The sequence below is a fragment of the Aquarana catesbeiana genome, linkage group LG01 (genome assembly GCF_042186555.1).
Source record: "Aquarana catesbeiana isolate 2022-GZ linkage group LG01, ASM4218655v1, whole genome shotgun sequence".
Lineage (NCBI taxonomy): Eukaryota > Metazoa > Chordata > Amphibia > Anura > Ranidae > Aquarana > Aquarana catesbeiana.
This window is the reverse complement of record NC_133324.1, coordinates 235,629,217-235,654,381: the sequence shown is the minus strand read 5'-3', so window position 1 is coordinate 235,654,381 and position 25,165 is coordinate 235,629,217. Positions and strand designations below refer to the sequence as shown.

The 25,165-nt window shown below is 42.9% G+C and overlaps 1 protein-coding gene across 1 annotated transcript in view; it reads left to right on the top strand.

Annotated features, from left to right (window-relative positions):
* PTPN11 (protein tyrosine phosphatase non-receptor type 11) overlaps positions 1 to 25,165 on the top strand; it is a 151,744-nt gene that overhangs the window by 3,004 nt on the left and 123,575 nt on the right. Inside the window, exon 2 of the mRNA XM_073625934.1 lies at positions 22,641 to 22,763. Within this exon, the coding sequence (XP_073482035.1) occupies positions 22,641 to 22,763 (123 nt within the window). The remainder of the gene's footprint in view (positions 1 to 22,640; positions 22,764 to 25,165) is intronic.

Genomic DNA, 25,165 nt, shown 5'->3' with positions numbered 1-25,165 from the left:
GCAATAGGAAACCCCTTCTTTGACAGCTGTAACTAGAACAGGATTCCTCAGTGGGAGAACACATTCTGTTCCTCCAACATTTCAAATGTTTGGATTTCCCATTATATTCTGTCTTGGTGACCGTGGTCACCGTGATGCATACTGAGAGTGAATATCCCAAGCATCCCAACACATTAAAAAACTTTAGACAGAGATTCTAACCCTTCCCAACTCTATCTAAAACTAAAATCTCTTGGCTTTACATACAGAAACGATGTTCTCTAGGACATCATCTATCTTGCCCATTATCACCAACTGTTGTGGCACACAGTGTGATGCACTATCGTCAACCTATAGAAAGCTGCCTCTGCCATTAAAAGAGCCAATTGGTCCTGTAGGTCTCCCAGGTCAAAATGTTCTTGTCATTCCTTGGTCACATTGCTCCAAATGCTCTGCTTCCCTGAACCAGGGTTTCCATATCCTGCACAGAGGAGGGCTAAGCAGCAATGAATTGCGCTATACGTTTAGACAACACTTGTAAATGCACAGCTGAGTGCAGGAGTTATATGTGAAAGATTTGAAAATCTAGACCTACTTGGGGAGATTCACTTATGCCGTGTACACATGGCCGGACTTTCCAACCGGACTGGTCCAACAGACCGAATCCGGCGGACAATCCGACCGTGTGTGGGCTGTATCGGACTTCCGACGGACTTTAGACTTGAAACCTGCTTCAAATCTTTATGTCGTAACTCCGCCGGACTCAGTTCCTAACGGAAAGCCCATTCGTCTGTATGCTGGTCCAACGGACCAGATACGACGCAAGGGCAAGGTACTGCATCTTGCGCTCGCTGCAATAAGAAAAACAAATTTTCCTATTGCGGCGAGGCAGAGGCGACGATGTCCCCTAGGTCTGGTATGAATTTTAAGGGGAACCCCCTACGCCGAAAAAACGGCATGGGGTCCCCCCAAATCCATACCAGTCCCTTATCCGAGCACGCAGCCCGGCCGGTCAGGAAAGGGGGTGGGGTCACCGCCTAAATAAGTCGCTGCGCACCTCGCACACATCATTACAGTGGAAAAGAGCGTTGTGTCAACATCGGAAGAAGAGAAGAGGGAAGAAGACGACGCAGAAGTCCAGGCCACCGCTAGCAAAACAGTGTCAGAAGATAGCGGAGGAGCCGGCAGAAGAGGTTGAACACTGGGAGAAGAGGCCGGAGAGACCCCCGAAGTCGGAAGAAGACCCCCGAAGCTGTCCAATAAATTACTTTAAAAACCTGTGTAGTGTGTTTTTTTTTTTTTTTTTTTTTATTGACACTTTTTTCCTAGGTGAATGGGTAGTGGTATAATGTACCCCATACTCATTCACATAGGGTGGGGGGCGGGATCTGGGGGCCCCTTTATTAAAGGGGGCTCCCAGATTCCGATAAGCCCCCCACCCGCAGACCCTGACACCCTGACAACCAACGGCCAGGGTTGTCGGGAAGAGGCTCTTGTCCTCATCAACATGGGGACAAGGTGCTTTGGGTCAGGGGGGTCGCAGGGCGCCCTGCTTCCCCAAAGCACCCACCCATGTTTAGGGCATGCGGCCTGGTACGGCTCGCTCGTCCCCCACCCCCTTTTTCGGCGTAGGGGGTTCCCCTTAAAATCCATTCCCGGCCTTAAGGGCCTGATATGCCCCGCGATGGGCTCGCAAGGTGTCAATATCGCAGATAAAAGTGGCTAGATTGACTTCCTTTTCTAGTCCCGTCGTACCCGAGTACGTGTTCATGTGTGGGCAAGTCCGATCATTCAGACAGTCCATCGTAACTCCGTCGGGAAGACCGGCGGACATAGTTTGACGGAAAGTCCGGTCGTGTGTAGGCAAGTCCGTTCGTAAAAAAAGTCTCTCAAAAGTCCGTCGGAAAGTCCGCCCGTGTGTACGTTGCATAAGACATTTCCCACACCTCTCTGGTGGTATGTATGTAGTTGGCATCCTTGCGCCAAATTCAAGAAAACTCTGATATTTTCATTGTTTGTACTGATGTGTGTGACAAATTCAAGTAGTTCTTTTTTGCGGCACTTTTACTATTAGGCAATATTGTTGTGACACATTCATAAAGAAATATTGCCAAATCGGTAAAAAGCAAGGGAAAGTAAACAAGACCCCGTCCATGTTGGAGTAAATTGTGTCACACGTGTAATTATCGTGTCGCATCTTTGAAGCAAATCTGAAACAAAAAAAAATTCTTGTATCAAGCATCCTTTTCAGAGGATCTTCATTTCCATTACTCTCCTAGCTTCTCTAGACTGTAAAATTCTACTGCCCCGTACACACGGTCGGATTTTCTGATGGAAAATGTCCGATCGGAGCGTGTTGTCGGAAATTCCGACCGTGTGTGGGCTCCATCAGACATTTTCCATCGGATTTTCCGACACACAAAGTTGGAGAGCAGGAGATAAAATTTTCCGACAACAAAATCTGTTGTCGGAAATTCCGATCGTGTGTACACAAATCCGACGGACAAAGTGCCACGCATGCTCAGAATAAATAAAGAGATGAAAGCTATTGGCCACTGCCCCGTTTATAGTCCCGACGTACGTGTTTTACGTCAACGCATTCAGAACGATCAGATTTTCCGACAACTTTATGTGACCGTGTGTATGCAAGACAAGTTTGAGCCAACATCCGTCGGAAAAAATCCCAGGATTTTGTTGTCGGAATGTCCGAACAAAGTCCGACCGTGTGTACGCCCTATTCCACTTCACAGGAGACGAGCTTGTGACCGTTCTGTCAGAGGTGTGACAGATTTATATACACCTTATCTATGTGTATCTGTTGCAAGTTCCAGAGTTTGTCACACTACCACAAGACAGATTTCTAGGGTATCTATGGCACTCTGTAAATTCCAGAGACCGTTTTTAAATGAGGAACAAGCTTTGCGAGTTTTGGATTTAGGCCCCTTTCACGCTTGTGCGACTTCGCCATGATTTCACGGCCGCAATTTTGACAAGACAGTCGTACAACTGTGGATCCAACTTTTCCCTGCGACTTGAAGTCTGACTTCAATGAACAGGGATCCGACTTTGATCCCCAACAATACCAGGCACTGTCTGGTATGAATCTTTAGGGGAAACTCCACGCACAATGTAAAAAAAAAAAACACCCGGCATGGGTTCCCCCTCTAAGAGCGTAGCAGGCCCTTCGGTCTGGCATGAATCTTAAGGGGAACCCCCACGCCGAAAAGAAAACGGCGCGGGGGTCCCCCCCATAATCCATATCCGACCCTTATGCGAGCACACAGCCCTTGTTAAAGAGGGCTCTCAGATTCTGATAAGCTCCCTGCCCGCAGACCCCGACAACCAACGCCCAGAATTGTTGGGAAGGGGCCCTTGTCCTCATCAACATGGGAACAAGGTGCTTTGGGGTGGGGGGCGCAGGACCAGTACGGTTCAGGAGGGGGGGGGGTGCTCACTCATCCCCACCCCCTTTTCTTTCCTGACCTGCTGGGCTGTGTTCTTGGATAAGGGTCTGGTATGGATTTTGGGGGGGACTCCCATGTCGTTTTTCGGCATGGGAGTTCCCCTTAGAACATACCATGCCCTTCTGTCTGGTATGGATTTTTGGAGGGGGAACCCATGCATTTTTTTTTTTTTTTTTTTTTATTTGGTGTGGAGTTCCCCTTCAAGATCATCAGAGCACAAGTCACATGCCAAAGTCGAATTCATTAATACTGCGAATCCGACTTCAGTGATATTCAATGGGCTGAAGTAGGATCAAAGTCTGACCAAAATAGTGCAGGAACTACTTTGAAGTCGGCATGACTTGAAGTTGTACTAATATGAATGGTTATCATTGGAAATCATGGGGAATGACTTTTCATGCGACTTTGCAGTCTCAATTCGTAGGACAAGTCGTACAAGTGTGAAAGGGGCCTAAAGCCTCATTTACACAGGTGGCCTCGGCCTGTACAGCTTAATGGCCTGTTTATGTGGCTGGTGCTTTGTGCAGACGGACGGTTACTCTATGGAGACGCAGCCACTCATCCTAATTTGGCCGACTTGCAGGGAGAGGTGAATAGCCTGAATGCAGACCACGTGTGTTTAGGTGTGCTCACTCGCCCCTGCAGGCCTATCAAATTGGGACGAGTGGCTGTGCCCCCATAGAGTAACATAGGCTGTCTGCACGGAGCTCCACCCACATAAACTAAGAGCCCATTCACGCTGTACGAGCTGCAGGGATGTGAATGAGATCTTCTAAAGGAGGTGAGGGTATGTAAATACTTTGTGATGTCAGTAGTGTACAGTAAAACCTTGGTTTGAGAGCATTTTGCAAGACAAGTAACATTTTTTTTTTTTCTTTTTAATAAATTTTGACCATCAAGTCCAACCTATGTGTGTGATTATATGTCAGTATTACATGGTATATCCCTGTATGTTCTGGTAGGTCAGGGGCTTATCTAATAGTTTTTTAAGGATAAACCTCTTTTCTTCATAATTTTAATGAGTGGTCACCAGTCTTGTTAAACTCCCTTCCGCAAAAAAGGTTGAGGCGCCTCTCTTCTCTTTTATACTCTATAGTAGGGCTGCAACTAACGATTATTTTCATAATCGATTAGTTGGCCGTTTTATTGTTTCGATTAATCGGTTAATAACCTTAAAAGAAGTGTGGTGTATAATTTAGTTAATATGTAAAGTTTAAAAAAAAAGGCAATTTATTCTTAAATATCTCTATATGCAGTGGTAAATATAAATAACCAACTATATGGTTAGGGAGTGAAATCTTTAATCCACTCAGAATAGCGAACTGAAGAGATATACTGTATATACTATTAGAGGAGATATACTGTATATACTATTAGAGGTTGAATCTAGTAAATATCATCAGACTCAGAGTTCAAATTTTTTTATTTAAAATTAAAAAAAGACTGTTTTTTGCAGATTTTCAAACAGAACTGTATCATTATATGCTGGCCATACAAAAACAATGTCTTCCTTCAAAAAAAATGTTCATTTTAAGAACGTTCGTTCGATTTTCTAATCGTTAGTGGGGTCAAATCGACATTTGTTTTTCAACCACAGTGACAGGAAAATTTAGAAATGATAGAAAACTTCTTGGTCAAAGGAATTTTCAGATAATGTATGTGATTTTCGTTCAGAAATTACATTCGTTTTAAAACAGAAAGTTAAAGAGGAAGTAAACCCTGATGAGTTTACTTCCTCTTTGTTTCCCTGCAAAGGTAAAGCATAGTGGACTACTATGCATCGCATAGTAGCCCATTATGTGTCGCTTACCTGACAAGGGAGTCTGCGATGTCACCGCTGTCCCTTCTCCTACGAAGCGTCCATCTTCTTTCTGGGTATCGTGCCTCCGGCACTGTGATTGGCCGGAGCCGCGATGACGTCACACCCGCACATGCGCACTGGTGCCGCCACTAACGACATGATCGCCGTTAGAGACGGCGCGCTCAGTCATCGGTGCCTGTCTTTTGGAAACATCTCCTAAACCGTGTAGGTTTAGGAGATATTTCTTGCACCTACAGGTAAGCCTTAATCTAGCCTTACCTGTAGGTAAAAGTGGTCTGTAAGGGTTTACAACCACTTTAAAAGCAAGTGAAAATTTCAAATGACATTCTTTCATTCAACGAATGTACAAAGATTTTTCGTCTGAATATTTGAATATTCTCATCTGAAAATTGATCCATGGGGCCAGCATAAGGCTCGGTACACACCTATGCAGTTTGCTTTTGATCTGTTTTTGCAGTGCATTTTGATTTTGTGCACACGTGATTTTGCTGCGATTTGCGTTTTTGGCCAATTTGTTGGGCAGATAAAAAAAAAAAAACACAAATTGCTGCAAAAACGCATTACAATCTTTTCTGCAGCTTCGCCATTGAAGTATATTGCACCAAAAAAGCACCGTTTTGTGTTGTCCCTGACCCTTTCCAAATACGCAGCAGCTGAAAAAAGCATAGATGTGAACGTTAAATGAACTGTACTGCCTTTCTGCAAAAAGCACCAAGAAAACACATAGGTGGGAACCAGGCCTAAGATGTTTACTAACATAATGGGGTTAAAAAAAAAAAAAAAAATTAGCCCTTTATAGTACAAAGAGCAAGTAATCGCTACTGTAAGGGGTTCATTTTTTTACTGTGCAACAGTGAAAGTACTATTTACAGTAGCGATTATTTGCTCTTTTTGTACTCTAAAGGGCTCATCTTAGTTTTTTAACCCCATTATGTTACTGGTCGATTAATCGATTAGTTGTTTTTGCCCTACTCTATAGATCCTGCTGAATTTTGCTTCTAATTCCCTTGTGGAGGCTGCCATTTGTGGATGGACATTTTATGGTTACACAACCTGGTCACATTGCTATAATCTTTTTAAATGGACTATAAGGCCCCATGTACACAGGGTGCTGCTAAACGTACATTCAGAGGCAGTTGGATGCTTTTTTCAATTGGCTCTGAACTCGTTTAATGTTATCCTATGTGACCATGTACACAGTCTCATTTATTGCCAGTTTTAGGCAGTTACGTTTAACAGCGTTTCTTTGAAAGTAAAAAAAATGGGTTCAAACACTGAAGATTTCCACGTTTCAGATGCCAAATGCGGTACCGGCGTTTAGACGCGTTTTCGTTCATAAGTGATTTTAAAGGTTCCCTATATTTTTGACCTGAAAAGACAAAAATGTGATGGCAAATGATGAAAAAACATAAAAAAAAAAAATAGTTTAAAATGTTTTTAATTACTTGCAATGATTCATAGACCATATATAGCCCTTGATGCAATGCAATACACCACTAGCATTGCTGTATCCAAATTTTTATTGGAATTTGACCCATATGTTTAGATTTGACCAAGATGACCCCACCATTGAGCTTGACCCCCGACTTGATCAAACATAGTTTCATGAAAAAAAAAAAAATCCCAAAAATGTATTAATCAATGAATATTTAATTATCAAAAATATTTTAAAAAATGGCAAAAAAAGTTATATATTTTAAGAAATGAAATTTAACGTCTAAATTTGCATAAAATAGACAAATTTTTTTTTTCAAAAAATAAAGGAAAAACAAAAATACTACGTGTGTGTGTGTGTATATATATATATAGATATAGATGTGTGTGTGTGTGTGTGTGTGTGTGTGTGTGTGTGTGTGTGTGTGTATATGTATGTATGTGTATATATATATATATATATATATATATATATATATATACACACACACACACACACACACACACGATTACCAACAGACGTTCCTCTGGTAAAACACTCCTCCTCATGTTGGTGTCCATGCGTGGCAGACTGGGTCGTAATTTTTCTAGTAGAAGGTCACATGTGGCAATGAAAAATTTGTCGGGGTTGGTATGCAGCTGTACGTACATTTTGGAAAAATATCCTACTGACATTCACTGTGCAATCAATGGATGGATCCAATAGCGACGAACTCTGACTCTGGACCTCGCACACAATTTTCTACGTCGTTCTAGCCTCATCAAGAGCAACATCAGGAGCATTTCCTCACATATGCTCATTATGGGATCCATTGCACAGAAATAGAGGCAAATACAAGTATATAATACGAGTATACAGCTGCTCTCTCTGCTGCTGCTACTCACTCTGGTCAAAGTGGCTGAAATAGTTAAATAACAATGTTTTTTGAGTTTGGAGAGGGTTAATGAGGTTATCTTAATAAACTATTCTAGACGCAAACGTGGTAAAACGCCGCTATACGCGGCAAAACAGGCGTTTCTAAACGCCGGTTTCAAGTTCGTTCAGAGGAGTTTGCCCCAGCATCCTGTGCACATGGAGCCTAAATTGAAGGACTTATGAATAAATGGTTGTGTAACGAATCATCTGAGTTTCCATTATTTCTTCTGAGGAAATTCGCTTTGATATACAAGTGCTTTGGATTACAAGCATGTTTCCAGAACGAATTATGCTCGCAATCCAAGGTTTTACTGTATTTCATAATTTTTTCTCATTGAACTTTTTAAATGTGCACTTCCTGGAGTGAGCAGATTTTCAGTGCATTTCAGGGATGACAGGCCAGTAGTACATATCTTGTTACCGGAATTACTATAATATGATTTCTTTTTCTCAGACGACGTTGGTATTTCTTCCACAGATCCATTGTATCATCTGAATCTGTATTTTATCTGACCAGTTATGCGCAAAATACTGCAAAAGCAGATAATGCATACCTGTGCAATTAAACCTATAGTGTGTGTGTGTGTGTGTGTGTGGGGGGGGGGGGGTTGTGGTGGTGGATATAATCAGTAAAATAAATAATGCTTGGCAATAAAAGAGTACCACAGATGTTATGCTTGTAAATTGATTCTTATGTGACAGTTAAAAAGGCCTTACATGGCTAAATTCATTCCACTTGTTTTTTGATTTATTCATTTAAATTATTGCAACATATATTGGGGGTGATTTAATAAAACAGTTGCAACATTTTTCTGTCTGGACGGCCCTATTGTAACACTCTTACCCTCCATTCTTGAAAGCCTTGCGACAGTTTCATTGAGTCCATTTTTGTTTTTATAAATGCTGTCAAGCATTTATTTAAGTCAATGATTAGGAAAATTCACCACCAACCGAGCCCGTTTGTACTAGTGACAATGGTCACTGAGATCGAAAGTAAGGGGAAGTCCAAAGTTTTAGAGTTGTCCTCAGAACAAGAGATAAGGGGAAATCTTGCAGTGCGAACACCCGATCCCCGCTGAGCAGGCAGATGACAGCTCCGTCTCCGCTCACTGTGCAGAGACGGACCTGTCAGAGCCCTGCTGTGCTCTATGTGAGATCGGATGAAAACGGATCTGCCTATCCGTTTTCATCTGATTCCATCCGATCCCCCAGAAGGATGGAGAATAGAGTTTCCATCTGTCTGGATTTGCTGGATCGGATATCAGCGGATAGCATGTCACCGCTGACATCCGTCGCTCCATAGAGGTGCATGGAGCGTCCAATCGGGTCCGCCTGAAAAATGGACAGGCTGACCTGATCGGACAGCATGTGTGAAAGGGTTATATTAAAGTAAGGAAGTTGTGGCTTAGACATGAAGGGAAAAGCCTGTAATTCGGGATGGAGGAAGAAGCCGCTAGATAATTGTCATCACTCTGAGCTGCCAGGCGCTCAGAGGGCAGACACGCCAAAAGAAGCGGGCAAGGGCCTGCAGCTGTTCTCAACGTTTCAAGTTTTAGCTTGCTGTTGGCTGAAAACGGGTCACAGGAGTCCAGAACTAACTGAGCCACAGGAGAAAAACAGCCAAAAGCTTGGCCATACTTCTCCTTTTAAACCCAAGGGAAAACATTTATTATTTTGCAGCTTACCAATTCGTAGATGTGATTGGTCTCATTTTTTTGGTTTTCTTCCTTCCCTTTTTTTTTTTAAAATCTGGTCATCCAGCCAGTAAGACAGTCGTGTGTAGTTTACTATGGTAACCAGTTAGCCAGTCTTGCTGCTTTTTCAGCTGAAACCAGCCGAGATTGGAACCATTAGTGGGCAGGCTGAATGTACCAAGTTGATCGATCAACTTGGCTACAACCAGCCTGACGGATTTGCTTATGATTATAAACACTGTCTTCGTCCACTCCCCCATTGGTTCTCCCTGCCGGGAGAAGACAATGGCCTGGCAGGAGGGATCTCCACATCAATACTGTTTGTGTTGATGGGGGAATTGAGCAAATTTCCACGGGTTGCAGGAAAGAAATTTGTTCCGTGTAGGGCCGGCCTTACTGATTGCCCTAAGATATCCCAAGACTTCAAAACAAAAGGAAAAAAAAATACTAATAAAAAAGGGGGGGGGGTGGTAAAAATGCTGGTTGGGCTGTGTTTTTGCTGCTTCTCCCTTAAGTTACAATAGGCAGTGGGTGGCAGTGTTTGAAAAGCAAAACCTACCCAACATGTAACATGCAGCACATTCAGGTGAAGGGGGAAGTGCCTGTGGCAAATATGAGGGTAAAACCGACAGCGAGGAGATGTCGCATTACCTACTCACTGTCTGTTAAGCGCCTCTGTAGTGTAGACTGAATACGGATTGTGCTTCAGAGGAAAGGTAGATTTAGACGCACGTGTCAATCTACCCAAAAACACATTTTATAGTATAAGGTGCAAAGTAAAGTTTATCACAACATTGCTCAGAGCTGAGAGATAAAAAGAAACATTGTATCATTCAGTTCTTTTAGATCAGAGATGAACTTCAGTCTGCAATTGAGGTCAGTTTAATGCATTCTATGCATTAAGGTGAAAAACCTCCTGTGATGCAGCAGCCCCCAGAGTCCCCCTTTTACTTACCTGAACCCGATTGTTCCAGCGTTGGGGACGAGCAAAACAGAAATAAGAAGAAATGTCCGCACACCACTATGTTGATCCAAGATCCTTTATTAGGAGATCCCAAAAGACACTACAGGAAAAGACTGCTATCTACCTATGAATGCAGCAGTAGGACGCGGGAGCGTGCCCGCATGAGTGCCCTGAGGGAGAGCGGCTCCACTAAAAAAACTAAGCCTTCTCTGACACTTGTTGCTTACAAGTTAAAATATATTTTTTTTAGCAGAGACCCTAGAGAATAAATTGGCGGTCGGTGCAATTTTTTATGTTGCACTGTATTTGCGCAGCGATCTTTCAAAAGCAATTTTTTGGGGAAAAAATACACTTCAATGTATTAAACAGAAACTAAACTGAAAATTTAGCCCAATTTTTTTGTATAATGTGAAAGATGTTATGCCGAGAATCGTGATCTTTATTCTAAGCAAAAAAAAATTGTGATTCTCATTTTATCCAGAATTGTGCAGCTCTAGCAGCAGGTTTTTTGGCCATTAAACCCCTGGGAGTTAGAATACATCAACTATCCTGCCCCCTCTCTTGTCCACAGATCATTATGCTTACAGACCATGCAGAGCCCTTGTACTCGAAACGCAGCCTGCTAGCTCTTTGTGCTGTGGCCCACTGTGTCCTGGGCAGGGTTTGCCACCTGTTGGGCACTTTGCAGTGCCTGCTCTCTGCATTCTTTCACTGAACTAAAGCCTGTGCTGTCAGACAGAGTAGTATAGTCCCAGCCTGAAGTCTCAGGGACAGAGCGGTGCAAGAGTGGGTGATCTGGTAAGTACACTGAGTGGGGTTAAAAACGCTGCATCTATTCACAATGTCGGGTGTCAATTAACAGCCCCACCACTGATCAGCAGTGCAGGGATGGGGGTATAGTATTGCCACTGGCTACCAAAGAGGGTGAGGGGTGTTTACTGTCATCAATATAGGGGTAGGGTTAAGGTGGAGTCAACAGAATTTAATGGGGTTTGAAATAGCCCTGAAATCAGTGCTGGGGCTTATGATTGCAGTCACTGACCCACTCCTACACAAATTTTGATTTATCCTTATAAAGTCTAGAACACTGGTCCTTCACCTCCAGAATTTAACTATTCGTCCCGCTGAGCTGGATTAATACGGAATAACTAGGTGTTCGGGGGGGGATGGGACAGCACTTGACTTGGAGAAAAAGTCGATATTTGCATGTCAAAAGCCCCAGCTTTTAGAAGTTCTGAAGCACTTGAAGAGACATGACGGGTACCAAGAATCATTTGAAGGTACCCTCTAATTACTATTTGTCATTTTGTACTTTTTATAGAACGATTCACTTTACCAATTTTTTTTCTGTAAAAAGACCCGTCCACATTTTAGCCACAAGATGGAGCCATATACCTAAAAAAAAAAAAATAGTTTATGGGCTTGTTCTGTGAAATAGACCTGAGAAGTGGGGTGGTGAAATAGAAACAGATATCGTTACTGCAGAAAATAAAAATGGGTTATATCTATAGAAAAAACTTTTCTGGTGGTATGGCCCTTTTAATATGACATGACCTAATTCATGAAAGGCTTGTGCCAGTTTTGGTACAGGTACCCACAAGTGTATCAGATATAGGTCGTTTTTACCACTGCAATTTTAGGGATCTGTTACCTGTGAAAGCTTCTAAAATAATTATGGCCAGTTCACAAATAAGAGAACGGGTGGTAATTAAGACCAGCTCAGAGTTGGTGTACAGGGGAGGAGGGTGTTGTATATTCATTGCTTTATTAAAATGTTTGTGTTTTACATTTACAGCATTGGTTGCTAGAACAAAGGCTACCTGAATCCTAGCAACCAATGAGGCAAGTCACACTGAACTGACAGTGGGTGGAGCTTGATGAGGAGCTCTGAGAGAGGTCTGCTTTGCCTGCGGATGGCAGTGCGCGGGTGCCGTCCAATAGTGGCTTTGGAAGCAAGAGGTGGGCGGAGCCTGATGGGGAACTAAGAGACTAGTTCCCCATCAGGTCTGGTGTTCTTCTGATTGACAGTTGCATGGCAGTGGGCAGATCCAAAGCTACTAGTCATTCCAATTTGGTTTTGGAATCCACCCTCTACTGTGCACTGTCAATCAAAGGCAAAGCAGACCTGATGGAGAACTAGTCTCTGAGTTTTCCATCAGACTTCGCCCACCAAAAAGGCTTGGCGGCTAAAAATGTAAGTTGTAGGGTGGGTGGAGCCTGATGGGGAACACTTATGCCGCGTACACACGGTCGGACTTTTCATCTACAAAAGTCCAACGGACGCCGACGGACTAAAGCTGGCTGGTAATCCGATCGTGTGTGGGCTTCTCCGGACTTTCAGCAGACTTTTTCAGCCTCAAATCCGACGGACTTTAGATTTGAAACATGCTTCAAATCTTTACGTCGTAACTACGACGGACCCCGAAATCCGCTCGTCTGTGTGCTAGTCCGACGGACAAAAACCCATGCTAGGGCAGCTATTGGCTACTGGCTATGAACTTCCTTATTTTAGTCCGGTGTACGTCATCACGTACGAATCCGTCGGACTTTTGTGTGGTCGTGTGTAGGCAAGTCCGTTCGTTAGAAAGTCTGCTGCAAGTCCGCCGAAAGTCCGCCGGAAGTCTGTCGGACAGGCTGTCGGACTTTTGTAGACGAAAAGTCCGACCGTGTGTACGCGGCATTAGACTAGTTCCCCATCAGGTCTGCTCTACCTTTTGACAGTGCACAGCAGAGGGCCGATTCCAAAGCCGGTATTAGGCCGAATAACTGCTATGGATCCGTCTAATGCCATGCCGTCAATCAAAAGTCAGGCTCCATCTAGTTTGAAACTCCTCGGTCATGTGCCTATCATTATGACAGCGCAGAGGCTGTGGCAGGTGTAGGAATCAGGCACAAGGATAGTCACTTTCGGTGTCTACGACCATCATTATGAATCCATGTTAATCCATAGTTTGGTGTCTGTGATTTTTCTATTTCTTCAGAAGAGGGCACATCATTTTCTAAGCTGGCAGGATGAGTAGTTTGGGATTTCCCAGATCTTGTACCAAGGAATGCATGCTTGGTGCCCTCCTACTAGTGTACCAGGCAAATGGCTCCATTCATTAAAAAAAATAGGAGAAAACCTACATGACAGGGTGGATTTTTTTTTTTAAATCAGGTCGATTTTGCGCTTTAAATCCCTAGTAAAAGATCTTCATTTAAATCAACTCGATTTAAATCATAATTTTTAAAGAGCAACTGTCATCTCTGTCCCGCAGCAGCTCCTTTTCTGACCCGCTGTTGACTCACCAATAGTCCCATTCACTTTATTAGGATGGCTGGTGATGCGGCAGTGAACACAACAAGCCGAGGGGCGTGGTGGCAGCAGGTGAGCGGATGCCCGCCAACAGGCGCTGCCATGGTGGATCTGAAATGACAGGTGCTTATTAAATGTAAGGACTTATTCTTGCTGGTAGTTAGAATCTTTAATATCAATGCAGTGCATGTTATCTCCGCTTGCAGAGCTTGGATTCATTGAATGAGTTTACCAAAAATGTAAATGCAGAATATACAGTCTTATGCTACATAACGAAGCTCCACCGTTCTTTCAGAGTGCATGTGCCACTGACATCGGTGCAGTATACAGTAAATATCTCAAATGGTGCAAGTTTAGGAGATATTTACAGTACCTATAGGCAAGCCTTATTATAGGCTTACCTATAGGTGTGAACATTAGAGGGAGGTTTTAAATAAAAAAAATCTGCTTATTTTTATTTAAGTCAGATTTTTTTTTTTTTTTTTTTTTTAAATCATCTTTTTTTTTTTTAATTCACCCTGCTATGTGATGAAGGCCATGCAGAGACAGTTCAACATACAGACACTTTCTTTTATTGTGGATCATGGTGCACAGAGCAGTCATGTCTTGTGCCCAATGGCGCCAAGTCAGTTTCATAGAATTTTGCTACATTGCATTCATTATACAGTTTTATTAATTGTTTTCCTGATTGACTAAATGTTAATAGCAGGGTTGTGCCAATATATACATAGCATGGACTGTTAGAAGGATCCAGTGAAAATAATGGGTGTGGTTGGGTACTAAAGTTTAGTCACTCAAATAAAAGCATAGCACGTTTTACTGGCTTTAGCAGTCTTGTGATGTGGAAATATGCTTTAGAGTGACATTTGTATACAGTTCTTGTGTAGGACAGGCGCGTTCTTTATGATTGGTCATCTGATTCAATGCCTGGCTTTTCAGAAAGCTCTGCCTTAAAGTAGAACTCCAGGCAAACCCTCACCAAAAATCTTTACTCCTGTCTGCTTTTTTTTCTTTGGATTAGCTGTTTTGTAGAAGCAATTAAGTTTGTTAAAACTTTGGTCTAATAACAAACAATGCAGCCTGTCTCCAGTAACATTTTCTCATGTGGGGTCTGGACAATGGTAAACTGGTTTTCAGATGATAATCCATCAGTGGAGTGTGTCCTCATTCAATAAATTGCCCTGATTAGAAACTTGTCTGTAGACCTCCTAATTTATAAGCTTCAGTGTATGTGTTAGAATAAAAAACAAAAAAAACAAAAAGGCAGCTTAGGCTGTTATACTTGTGTTCAGTCCTAAACTACCTACTGCTTCTTTATGGACACGAGATGCCAGTCTTTCTGGTTGAAGTGATCTGGAGTTGCAATGGGTCACCAGTATTTTAAACTTCATTTAAAGTGCAAGTTCATCTTTTTAACAAAAGAATGAAAAGGTGAACTAACGCTATATACTACTCCCTACCTGGTCCCTGCTGCTAGTGGTGCACCGAAATAAAAATTCTGGACCAAAACTGAAGATTTAATATGTACGTGGGTGAAAACCGAAAATGGACAGTTTAAAAAAAAAAAAATATATATATATATTGCAATACTACCCAAACTAAATTTTTATCTTTTTTTTTTTTTTGCACAAATGAAACTTTTCTTTTTGGCTGTATTTAACCACCACTAGGTTTTTTTTTTTTTTTTTTTTTTTTTTTTTTTTTTTGCTAAATAAATGAAAAAAGGCCAACATTTCTGAAAAAATGCATTTCTTTGTTTCTGTTATAAGAATAATATTTGCAAATAAATCTTCTTTCTTAATAAATTTGGGTCAAATTGTATTCTGCTACATTTCTTTGGTGAAAATAACCCAAATCAGTGTATATTATGCAATCTGTAGTAAAGTTAAAGAGTCCACAATCTATGGTGTGTGTTTGTGCTAAAAATAGCGCATTAAAAGCGCCTGTAAAACTGCCTCTTTTGCAGCCCCAATGTGAAAGCCCAAGTGCTTTCACACTGGAGCTGTGCGCTTGCAAGAAAAAAAGTCCTGCAAGCAGCATTTTTGGGGCAGTGCGGGAGCACTGTATGTAGCGCTCCTAAACCACCCCCACCATTAAAATCGATGCAGGCACTTTGCGTGCACATTCAACCCTTTTTTGTCCTCTAGCGTTGTTAAAAGCTCTCCGCTAGCGGGTGAAAAGCACCGCTAAAATGACGGTAAAGCGCCGCTAAAATTAGCTAACGCTGCCAGCGCATCAGTGTGAAAGTGCCCTTACTGTCACCAGTGCAGTAGAGCATTGTCATTTAACTGGTGTGGTGGTGATCAGTATGTTAAAAAAAAAAAAAAAATCCTTTTAAAAAAATGTTTTCACTGTGACCAGAGCAATACAGTGTTACCATAGTAAAACTGTACTACTCTGTGGAAGTGATCATGATTTTATTTTTTACACATTATGATTGTTTCGTACGAGTGAATATTACTGGTATAACTAACCATTTTTTACTGAATGAAACTGTTTTATTCTGTGTCTTTTGTTGTGATTAGCTGTGATTGGCCAAAGCTAATCCCAAGGTACAGATGGGCTGTGATTGGCCCCGTCTGTACCATGTGATCACCGTGACCAATCACAGCTAGCAACACAATTGTATAAAATGGATGGCATGAAAGGAAGCCATCCATTGTTTACAACTGTCAAGTGATCTGGTGTGATTGGTCACAGCGATCACATGACACTGGCAATGAGCCGGTACAGTGATCAGTCATTGGCCGTGTCTGGTGGACACAGCCTGTGACAGATTGCACGGCTGCGTGAGAGGCGCGTTTTGGGATGACATTGTCCAAGAACAACAGTGCTCCTGCCTGGCCATCATTTTATGATACGCTGGGCGGGAAGGTGTTAATATCATGAATTGAAATGAATCTGAATTCGGCCATTATCGGCACATATAATTATAATATTTTGCATATAATTATCGGCACTTCTTCCCTTTTTTTTTTTTTTTTTTTTTTTTTTTTAAGATCGGCAAAACGCCAATAACCCTATTTTTGACCGATAATTTTAGACGACTGATGTATTGGTGCATCCCTACCTGCTGCACTTACCTCTGCAGATTAGTATTCACTGCCCATGTAGCTGGTGCAGGGGTCCAGGGATTTGAAAGCCGTGTTTTTTTTCTTTCAAGAGAGCTGCTAGGTTAGATCAAAATGATTCCGATTGGTCAAAGTGGGCAAGTGCCAGCATGTGACCGACAGAATCGCTCCGATTCATCCTGGAAGAACACTGCGACTTTCAAACCCCAGGGGCCCTACATTGGCTGCGTTGGGAATGAAACCGTATCATCCATGGAGGTAAATAAAGTGAGGCCCAGGGGAGGGTACACACCGTTCATCTTTTCATTTCTTGTGAAAAGGTGAACTAGCCCTTTAATAAACACTTTATTTAACTGTATAGACAGCAGCATGTTGCAACATGCTGATGTGCATTGGAATGTGTTTTTGTGCATTGTGCTGCAACAAACGCATTTGTTTGGTGTGACTGAGGCACAAACAGTGCCTTGAAAAAGTATTCATACCCCTTGAAATTTTCCACATTTTGTCATGTTACAATCAAAAATAAAAGCCCAGTAAATATATTTTACTGAGAATTTATGTGATAGACCGGGTATCACTAAATGGCGGCCCACGTCCAGCCCTAGCTGCTGCTCTTTCCGGACCGCCGCAATCACACCATTTAGTTGCTGCTTTTGTCCCCAGCCTCCTCTGCTGTCATTAGAGTAGAGAGGAGTGGGAGGAGGGACAATTCTGGACTAGGGCGGGATCAGCACTGCGTGGAGAGAGGTAGCTGCCTGTCACGTTATTCGGGAAGTGATTGGCTGTTAGGAGGCGGTCCTAGCAGCCAATCACCAGTTCACTAATATGAAAAGTTAACCCTGGCAGCTCCCACGCCCCGCCCAGTGCTGCTGTGCCTTCAGTTTAGGATTGTTCCGCCTCCTGCTCTCTGCTCTGTGTAAGGTAAGAGAGCGAATGGAGGAAAATACATGGAACTGTGAAGGCTGGGGAGCGGGGAAAGGGGGCAGTGCTGTGTGGGTTGATATGTGAAGGGGGGCAATACTGTGTGGGGGTGATATGTGAAGGGGGCAGTGGTGTGGTGGGGAAGATGTGAAGGGAACAAACAGCTGCACAGAAAACGTGTTGAGGTACCATTGACACTTGACCACTTCAGCCCCGGAAGATTTGGCTGCTAAATGACCAGGCCATTTTTTTTAAAGCACCGCGTCGCTTTAACAATTGCGCAGTCGTGCGACACTGCACCCAAACAAAATTGATGTCCTTTTTTTTTTTTCCTACAAATAGAGCTTTCTTTTGGTGTTATTTGATCGCCTCTGCGGTTTTTATTTTTTGTGCTATAAACAAAAAAAGAGTGACAATTTTGAAAAAAACACAATATTTTGTACTTTTTGCTATAATAAATATCCCCTTTTTTTTTTTTTTTTTTTTTTTTTTTAAAAGCTAATTTTTTCTCAGTTTAGGCCGTTATGTATTCTTCTACATGTTTTTGGTAAAAAAATCGCAATAAGCGTGTATTGATTAGTTTGCGCAAAAGTTATAGCGTCTATAAAATAGGGGATAGATTTATAGCATTTTTTATTATTATTTATTTATTTATTTTTTTTAACTAGTAATGGTGGCGATCAGTGATTTTTATGGTGACCGCAACATTATGGCGGACACATCGGACAATTTTGAGACATTTTTGGGACCATTGGCATTTATACAGCGATATACAGTGCTATAAAAATGCATTGATTACTGTAAAAATGTCACTGGCAGTGAAGGGGTTAACACTAGGCGGCGATCAAGGGGTTAATTGTGTTCCCTGGGAGGTGATTCTAACTGAAGGGGGAGGGGACTGACTAGAGGAAGTGATGGATCATGGTTCCTAGTTAATAGGAACACACGATCTGTAACTCCTCTCAGAACAGAACATGGATTTGTGTGTCCCTCGTGCTTGTGATCGCTCGTGGCCATCGGTCATCGTGACCGTCGGCCACGAGCATCGGCACCCCCACATTGGGCGCCTGCTATCCCGATCCCGCGAGCTGATGTGTAGCTACGATGGTTCGCGGGATCGCGCCGACCTGCCGCTGTAAAACGACGTTGGCTGGTCGGCAAGTGGTTAAACGCACTGAAATACACATGGAAATTGCATGGTACAAAAGCAGCATGCAGTTTCCATGCGGCTGCATTTTTAAAAAGCTGTCAGGACTTTTTCCCAGCAGAAAATGCAGGCACCACAGTCCATTCATCGGACTGTGGTGCCTGCACACTAGGGGTGCAAAGGATCGTCATCGATCCGTGATCCGATCCGCGGAGGTTGATCCGATCCGCGGAGGTTGATCCGTACGGGACACCTCTGTGGCCTCGGCCATAGGAAAGGCCGCAGCTTTGGCCTAGCTCCAGAGCGGCGGCCATCTTGGTACACCCGGCAGCCGTTTAGCACGTCGAATGACGGAGCGATCACTTGTAACAAACCGGCGTCATGACGCCGGTTCCTCTCTCTCTCCCCTCTGTGTACTGATCTGTACAGTGGAGGGGGAGAGATCGTATGGCAGCAGTGCCAATACTCTGCAATGCCCTGCCAATACTCTGCAATGCCCTGCCAATACTCTGCAATGCCCTGCTGCAATGCCCTGCCAATGCCCTGCTAATACCCTGCTGCAATGCCCTGCCAATACCCTGCTGCAATGCCCTGCCAATACCCTGCTGCAATGCCCTGCCAATAGGGAGATTGTGGATATTACTGTGGGGGAGATTTTTTTTTTGTTGATACGAAAATGATCCGAACCGTGACTCCTGATCCGAGGAACGATCCGAACCGTGAGTTTTTTGATCCGTTGCACCCCTACTGCACACCTGGGCTGTGATGTAAAGAATCTGAGTCATTGCACAAAACTGCCATTCAGACCTTGGCTGGAAGAAAATTTTACTAATCGGACCTCTATGAATTTTAATTCAATACCCCTGTGATAGACCAACATGTGGCACATAATTGTGAAGTGGAAGGAAAATGATAAATGGTTTTCAAAATGTTTTACAAATAAATATGTGAAAAGTGTAGCGTGCATTTGTATTCAGCCCCCCTGAGTCAATACTTTGTAGAACCACCTTTTGCTGCAATTACAGCTGCAAGTCTTTTGCCCATTCTTCTTTGCAAAATAGCTCAAGCTCTGTCAGATTGGATGTAGTCTAGTCAGATTGGATTTTCAAGTCTTGCCACAGATTCTCAAATGGATTTAGGTCTAGACTTTGACTGGGCCATTCTAACACATGAATATGCTTTGATCTAAACCATTCCATTGTAGCTCTGGCTGTATGTTTAGGGTTGTTGTCCTGCTGGAAGAGGAACCTCCGCCCCAGTCTTTTGCAGACTCTAACAGGTTTTCTTCCAAGATCGCCCTGTATTTGGTTCCATCCATCTTCCCATCAACTCTGACCAGCTTCCCTGTCCCTGCTGAAGAAAAGCATCCCCACAACCTGATGCTGCTGCCACCATGTTTCACGGTGGGGATGGTGTGTTCACTTCAGGGTCATGTGTAGTGCTAGTTTTCCGCCATACATAGCGTTTTGCTTTTAGGCCAAAAAGTCAAATTTTGGCCTAATCTGACCAGAGCATCTTCTTCCACATTTGCTGTGTCCCCCACATGGCTTCTCGCAAACGGGACTTCTTATGGCTTTCTTTCAACAATGTCTTTCTTCTTGTCACTCATCCATAAAGGCCAGATTTGTGGAGTGCACAACTAATAGTTGTCCTGTGGACAGATTCTCCCACCTGAGCTGTGAATCTCTGCAGCTCATCCATAGTTACCATGGGTCTCTTGGCTGCTTCTCTGATTAATGCTCTCCTTGCCTGGCCTGTCAGTTTAGGTGGACGGCCATGTCTTGGTAGGTTTGCAGTTGTGCCATGCACTTTCCATTTTCGGATGTTTGATTGAGATGTTCAAAGCTTGGTATATTTTTTTATAACCTAACCCTGCTTTAAACTTCTCCACAACTTTATCTCTGACCTGTCCGGTGTGTTCCTTGGCCTTCATGATGCTGTTTGTTCACTAAGGTTCTCTGACAAACCTCAGAGGGATTCACTGAACAGCTGTATTTATACTGAGATTAAATTACACACAGGTGGACTGTATTTACTAATTAGGTGACTTCTGAAGGCAGTCTGTTCTACTAGATTTTAGTTGGGCTGTATCGGAGTAAAGGGGGCTGAATACAAATGCACACCACGCTTTTCAGGTATGTATTTGTAAATAATTTTGAAAAACATTTATCATTTTCCTTCCACTTCACAATTATGTGCCACTTTGTGTTGGTCTATTACACAAAATCCCAATAAAATACATTTACGTTTTTTGTTGTAACATGACAAAATGACATTTTAATGGGTATGAATACTTTTGCAAGGCACTGCAATTGTTCTTGCTGCGTCCTTGCATTGAGCCTGTTTTGATTTGACTCAGATCAACGTGACTCAACGCACTTTGTGTCTTAAGGCATAATAACCCGTACAATGATCAGTTGACTTGAACATGCAAAATACAGCAGGAACTGATGCATTTAGGTGACCAATGTAACACAATGGGGTGGCGGGGGAAGCTGCACGCTGAAGGTATTTACTTTCATCCATAGAATGCATAAAGGTAAAAAAATTTCAGCCTTTAAAACCACTTTATTCAAGAGGTTAAATAAAAAGGCCAACATACTTCATGGTTCATACCGCAAACATTACCCCCTAATTTTATTGTTCCCCCTGACATTGATGAAGTAAACCAGGCCCAAACATTGAGTCTGAAGACTTGGAATCATCAACTCTTCCTAAAGTTTCTCTGAATTCAGACTGTGCACAGTGTGTAGATTTCTGTTTATTGTATAGGATTAATGACAGGTAAAGCATCACTGATTGTTGTATAGTTCCATTTTTTTTTGTTTTGATAAGCCAGACCTTGATGATGCTGATTTGTTGCACAGTTAGGCCCCTTTCACACTGGGGCGGGGGCGTTGTCGACGGTAAAGCGCCGCTATTGTAAGCGGCGCTTTACCATCGGTATTGGGCCGCTAGCTGGGGCGGTTTTACCCGCCTGCTAGCAGCCGAGAAGGGGTTAAAACCACAGCAAAGCGCCTCTGCAGAGGCTCTTTGCCGGCGGTATAGCCGCGCCGTCCCATTGATTTCAATGGGCAGGAGTGGTGAAGGAGTGGTGTATACACTCCGCTCCTTCACCGCTCAGAAGATGCTGCTGGCAGGACTTTTTCTTCTGTCCTGCCAGCGCACCTCTCCAGTGTGAAAGCCCTTGGGGCTTTCACACTGGAATTAAAGCAGCGGCACTTTCGGGTCGGTTTGCAGGCGCTATTATAAGCGCAATAGCCCCAGTGTGAAAGGACCCTTAGCAAGCTGGAGGCAGAGAGGATCCATAGTTACATAGTTAGTAAGGTTGAATAAAGACACCAGTCCATCCAGTTCAACCTGAGTGAGTGTGGGTGCGTGTCTACAATTATCCCTATTTTTTATGTAAGGTACCCATATAGCGCCGTCAATTTACGCAGCGCTCCACACATCATCCCACACTCACATCGGTCCCTACCCTCAAGGAGCCCACAATCCAAGGTCCCCAACTCACATTCATATACTAGGGCCAATTTTGGACAGATGCCAATTAACCTACCAAGGGAAGCCACAATGCTTAAAGCTTAATTCTAGATAGGCATTAGTCCAGCTTGGACCAACATAAGTATGTATGTGTTGTTGTACCTGGCTGATCCCTGTGGAAGTGAAGGATCACTGTAGTAGCTGTTTGTAATACAGTGATCCTGGCTTGTCCGGGTCCTATGCCGGGCGGCTGCAACTACATAGACAATCCGTACTTGGAATTTAGCTTTAATATGGCTATATGTATAGCTATGAGCAAGAACAGAATTACAATTATTTATTGTTAATTAGGCAGCATGTCTTCCTGGTGATAACACACACTGCTTTCTTGCTGACTAATGTTTGAAAATAATTATTTGGTTCATGCTGTTGACTTTCTTTTGGTTACAGATGGTTTCACCCGAATATCACAGGTGTTGAAGCAGAAAATCTTCTTTTGACCCGTGGAGTGGACGGCAGTTTCTTGGCACGTCCCAGTAAGAGCAATCCTGGTGATTTCACACTCTCAGTAAGGTAAGGAGCTCTTTTCCTGGATGAATGTTATCAAAAGATGTTTTATAATACTTGTTTGCTCTTGGCTTGAGCAGAGATATATTTTTTTTCTCTGAGAATAAAAACTGTGTATATTGCCTTCATTGCTACACTTTTTTGCCTTTTTCTCTCCCTCTCTTGCTCGCTCTCCGAGATTGGCTATGGACTATAGACTGTGAACTAGAGACTATGATATGTGTAGTGTGCATGACCACAACTAATATTCACTGCTTATTCCAAACACACAGAAGCGTGGTATAAAAGGAGAGGTTTGGGAGCTCATGGAGGATGTTGCACAGTGGTAGAAAAGTGCAGTAAGAAACCATTTCATGAAAAATAGGATACAGGACAATTAAAGTGGTAGTAAAGCCCCCCTGGAAACTTCTATCTACAGGTAAGCTTATAATAAAGCTTACCTGTAGGTACAAGAAATATCTCCTTAAACGTACACTGTCTAGGAGATAATCGGTGTCCCTGCAGACCTGGGCCATAAACAGTGACTCCTGTGCGCATGGGCGGAAGTGCCATCATTGCATTTCGGCCACTGAAAGGACCACAGCCCGCAAACCCTGAAGGACGACCAGGTGAAGATGGAAGCCCTATGAGCGCCGCTGGAGGCCTTCATTTCACATTAAAGTGGATGTAAACCCGAATTTTCTTTTTTTTTTTTTTGATATCATACTGTAGAGTATAAGATTTCCTATTATTTGAGCCCAGTCTTGCCACACAGAGTTAATGCATCTCTGAGCAATCCTCTTTTATTGTTCAGTGAGATAAATCTTGACAAACTGAGAAAAACTCTCCCTTGCTGTGAGTGACAGGTGATTTACATATCTCGTGCACTAGCCTAAGACATGCATTATTTTTTAATTCCCACCCCCACTCCTTTCTTCTGCTGCTCTGCAAGGATTGGGTGTTCCACACCTCACCATGATTTGGCATGCTGAAGTCATGTGGTTACTTTCTTGTCTTTTCACTGGATGTTAGAGATCATAGCAGAAGTTCAGTGTAAGAAACACACAGGAGAAATGTATGTTGACAAGGGGAGTGTAGAGGTGGGCGGGGATTCTACTGACATCACGACTCCACCCACCGTGCTCCAGACAACAGACCCACCCACAGAATCTGCAGTTTTTCAGTTCTCATAACAGACAGAGGGGAGACATTTGACAGGTAAAGATACATGCAGGAGGCGTGTATATCCTTATAGATAACCCCTATGGCAGTAGTTTAGAAAGGATGACATTGGGTTTACATCCACTTTAAGTCTTTCATAATGTGCTAGTGTGCGCTGCACAAATATCGTGCGACATAAAAACTTGCAAATTTATTTTCTAGAGCCTCTGCTTTAAAAAATAAAACATAAATAAATTTCACAAAAGTGAGTACACCCTTAACAACATTTTTGTAAATATTTTATTTTATCTTTTCATGTGATAACACTGAAGAAATGACACTTTGCTACAATGTAAAGTAGTGAGTGTACAGCTTGTATAACAGTGTACATTTGCTGTCCCCTCAAAATAACTCAACACACAGACATTAATGTCTTAACCCGCTGGTAACAAAAGTGAGTACACTCCTAAGTGAAAATGTCCAAATTGGGATGAATTATCCATTTTCCCTCCCCGGTGTCATGTGACTCGTTAGTGTTACAAGGTCTCAGGTGTGAATTGGGAGCCGGTGTTAAAATTTAAATCAATATCACATACTGGTCACTGGAAGTTCAACATGGCACCTCATGGCAAAGAGGATCTGAATAAAAGAATTGTTGCTCCACATAAAGATGGCCTAGGCTATAAGAAGATTGTCAAGACCCTGAAACTGAGCTGCAGCACAGTGGCCAAGACCATACAGCAGTTTAACAGGACAGGTTTGACCTTAATGTGCTTCTTCTTGAACCACTCCTTTGTTGCCTTGGTGGTGGTATGTTTTTGGTCATTGTCATGCTGGAAGACCTATCCACGAGTCATCTTCAGTGTTCTGGCTGAGGGAAGAAGGTTCTCATCCAAGATTTTACAATACATGGGCTCGTCCGTTGGCCTCTCAATGCAAAGTCGGCCTGTACCTTTAGCAGAGAAACGGCCCCAAAGCATAATGTTTTAAATGAGAGAGAGAATATCAACCAAAAATCCAGGAAAAAAGACATGATACAAATGTTATAAATTGAGTTGCAGTTCAGTGAGTAAAATAAGTTTTTCATCCTCTACCAACCAACAATAATTCTGTCTCCCACAGACTGGCTACAGTATGTGCTCATGTGGTACACAGATTAGTCCTTGTCAATTTAAGGAGTGGCTCAAGAAGAAGCACATTAATGTCATGGAGTGGCCTAGCCAGTCTCCAGACCTTAGTCCTATAAATTTTATGGAGGGAGCTGAAAC